Source organism: Plectropomus leopardus, unplaced genomic scaffold (assembly GCF_008729295.1).
Source record: "Plectropomus leopardus isolate mb unplaced genomic scaffold, YSFRI_Pleo_2.0 unplaced_scaffold28306, whole genome shotgun sequence".
In the NCBI taxonomy this organism is placed as follows: Eukaryota; Metazoa; Chordata; class Actinopteri; order Perciformes; family Serranidae; genus Plectropomus; species Plectropomus leopardus.
The window spans coordinates 1-2560 of NW_024630831.1; the positions used below are offsets into that span (position 1 = coordinate 1).

At 37.5% G+C, this 2560-nt stretch overlaps 1 protein-coding gene across 1 annotated transcript; it reads left to right on the top strand.

Annotated features, from left to right (window-relative positions):
- Positions 1-59: 59 nt before the first annotated feature.
- Positions 60-1868, top strand: LOC121938053 (dynein axonemal heavy chain 12-like; the record flags this gene model as incomplete). The annotated part of the gene is made up of 3 exons (XM_042481343.1): positions 60-239; positions 1457-1585; positions 1728-1868. Coding segments are annotated over 3 exons (450 nt in total), but the record flags the coding sequence as incomplete, so codon positions are not given.
- Between the last annotated feature and the right edge of the window lie 692 nt (positions 1869-2560).

Genomic DNA, 2560 nt, shown 5'->3' on the forward strand with positions numbered 1-2560 from the left:
TTTCAAACACACAAAAGTTCAACAGTAACTGAATGTCCCTCCTCCCCAACTCCCATCAGACCTTGCTGGATGCCGGTTATGACCCCAACTACATGCTCGAATCCTGGGTTCGCCGTAGCTATGACGATGAGAGGAGGTCAGCGCTGTTCTTTGCCGTTTTAAATAACGATGTGCCGTCAGCTAAAATGCTGCTGGAGGCCGGGGCCATGCCAAACCAAGACCCCATCAAGTGTCTGCAGGTAGGTGTGTGTGTGTGTGTGTGTGTGTGTGTGTGTGTGTGTGTGTGTGTGAGAGTAAAGCAAACAAAATCCTCAAACTTAATAATCAAAGGAACAGATTAGTGCTGAAGTCTGGATTCGGTTATCTTAGCTTAGCATAAAGACTGGGTGCAGGGGGAACTGTTAGCCTGGCTCTGTTTACAGTTTTAAGATACAGACATCAGCACCTCTAAATCTCTCCTGATGCATCTTGTTTCTATAGTCTGTAAAAAGCAGAACCGTTTTATTTGCCGGAGCTACTTTTTGACAAACACCAGTTGATGCAGTGACTTTAATGTGACTTCTGAAGACCTGTTCTCATGGTGAGGTTTGGTACATTTGTGCCTCTAAAGACACCAAAACAAAAACCTCAGCTGCTGATGTAGATTTTTCTACATATTTGTGTGAGGAAATCAACAATCTATGTGTAAATTCAAAATCTGTAAATATAAAACACCTTCCACAAATACATTGAAAAGAAATTTGTTTGTTTTTTAAAATATAAAACAGTAAATCTGCAAATATTCCATATATAAATCAAAAGAGACTCAGAGCAAATACAAATTCACAAGCGCAGAATTCAGTTACATGAATAAAAACTGGATTCACAAATATCTGAAAGTTGCACACGTTAATAATAATAATAATTATTATTATTAACTGTTAGTTATTTGCATGTATTCAAAGATTTTTGTTTAATTTGTAGAATTTGTCTATGTAATTGCAGAGTCATTTTATACTTGCAAAATAGTTTTTTTTTGTATATGTGAAAGGTGTTGTTTATTTACAGATTGCTTGTTAACACACAGATTGTAGATCTCCTCACACAAATAACATTGAGATAAATCTATCTATTCCACATTTTTGACTTGACATTTTTTAAATAAATATTGCCACATTTATTGTTTAATACTATTAAAGGTTTATTCTATTTTGTGGCTCTCCTATGACTCCACAGCCAAGAAAGATACATTGTCTTGCAAAAGGGAAAAATATTTTTTTAGTTAAAAAAATACAATAAAAACTTCTAAAAAGGTAAAAAAAAATCTGCACTGGGCTCACTGACCATACTTGGCATCAGAAGCTACAGCTGCAGCTGCTGCACAGAAGTACTTGGTAGAATAATACGGTCTGCACCACTTTGTTAAACGCCTCCAGAAAACCCTAGTTGCTGATCCAGTTGACTTTGTCTTTTTAAGGTTGCACTGCGTGTGGGCAACTACGAGTTGATTAACCTGTTGCTGAGGTATGGAGCCAACGTCAACTATTTCTGCAAAGTAAACACAACACACTTCCCCTCAGCCCTGCAGTACGCCCTCAAAGACGAGGTAAACTGCTGCTCTTATTATTATTACAAAAATGTCTTCATAAAACTATGTTTAAAGTCAAAGATAGAACCAGTTTTACTAACTTTACTGATATTTTTTCTGTGTGTGTGTGTGTGTGTGTGTGTGTGTGTGTGTGTGTCAGGTGATGCTCAGGATGCTGTGTAACTATGGTTATGATGCAGGGCGCTGCTTTGACTGTCCCTATGGCAACGGCTCCCACATCCCTGAGGACTACGAGGGATGGAGCAACTCTGTGATCAAAGACACCACCGTAATGAACTAATGAGCTCAGAGTGTTAAACTGAACTACAGAGCCGAGATCAGCGAACATCAGGATAAACATCTGTCTGAACGCCCCCTAAATGTGCCAAAAAAACAAAACTAGGAGCTAAAAAGTCCCCTCTTACATTACATTCAGACTTTACATGGTGCAGCTTACAGTATCTTGTCTGTACTCTGACGGATGTCTCTATATTTGTTGTGTTATATTCAGTTTTAGAAGATCCCTTTCATGAACTGCAAAGTTTAAAAGTTTCAACCTAAAAGAAAACTCAGAGGCTCTCCAAAGTTCCTCAAAGGAATAGTTCACCCAAAAACTATATAAATTGTACTCGATACTCACCTCTCAAGACTCGCCATGGTCCCAGAAGAAGTTTTCCACAAACAGCATGCAAGCAGAGCACCTGAAAAAAAGCATATTACTGCAATCAGACTTTAAGGTTTAATGAAATGCAGCAAAAAAATGATTATAAAACATCCCCAAAAATTATTTGTAGCAAGGGTGTAGGTGTTGTTTTAAATTTAGGGGGGCATAAATGGGGGGTCTGCCAGAAAAAGGAAGGAAGGAAATGGAATTTGAAATGCTTTGCAATAGATCAGCGATTCTTGAGAATTGAAAAAAATCACGACCTACAAAAATAAATAAAATAACATAAAAATAATTATCTACATACTATTTCAATTCTGGGGTTAAAA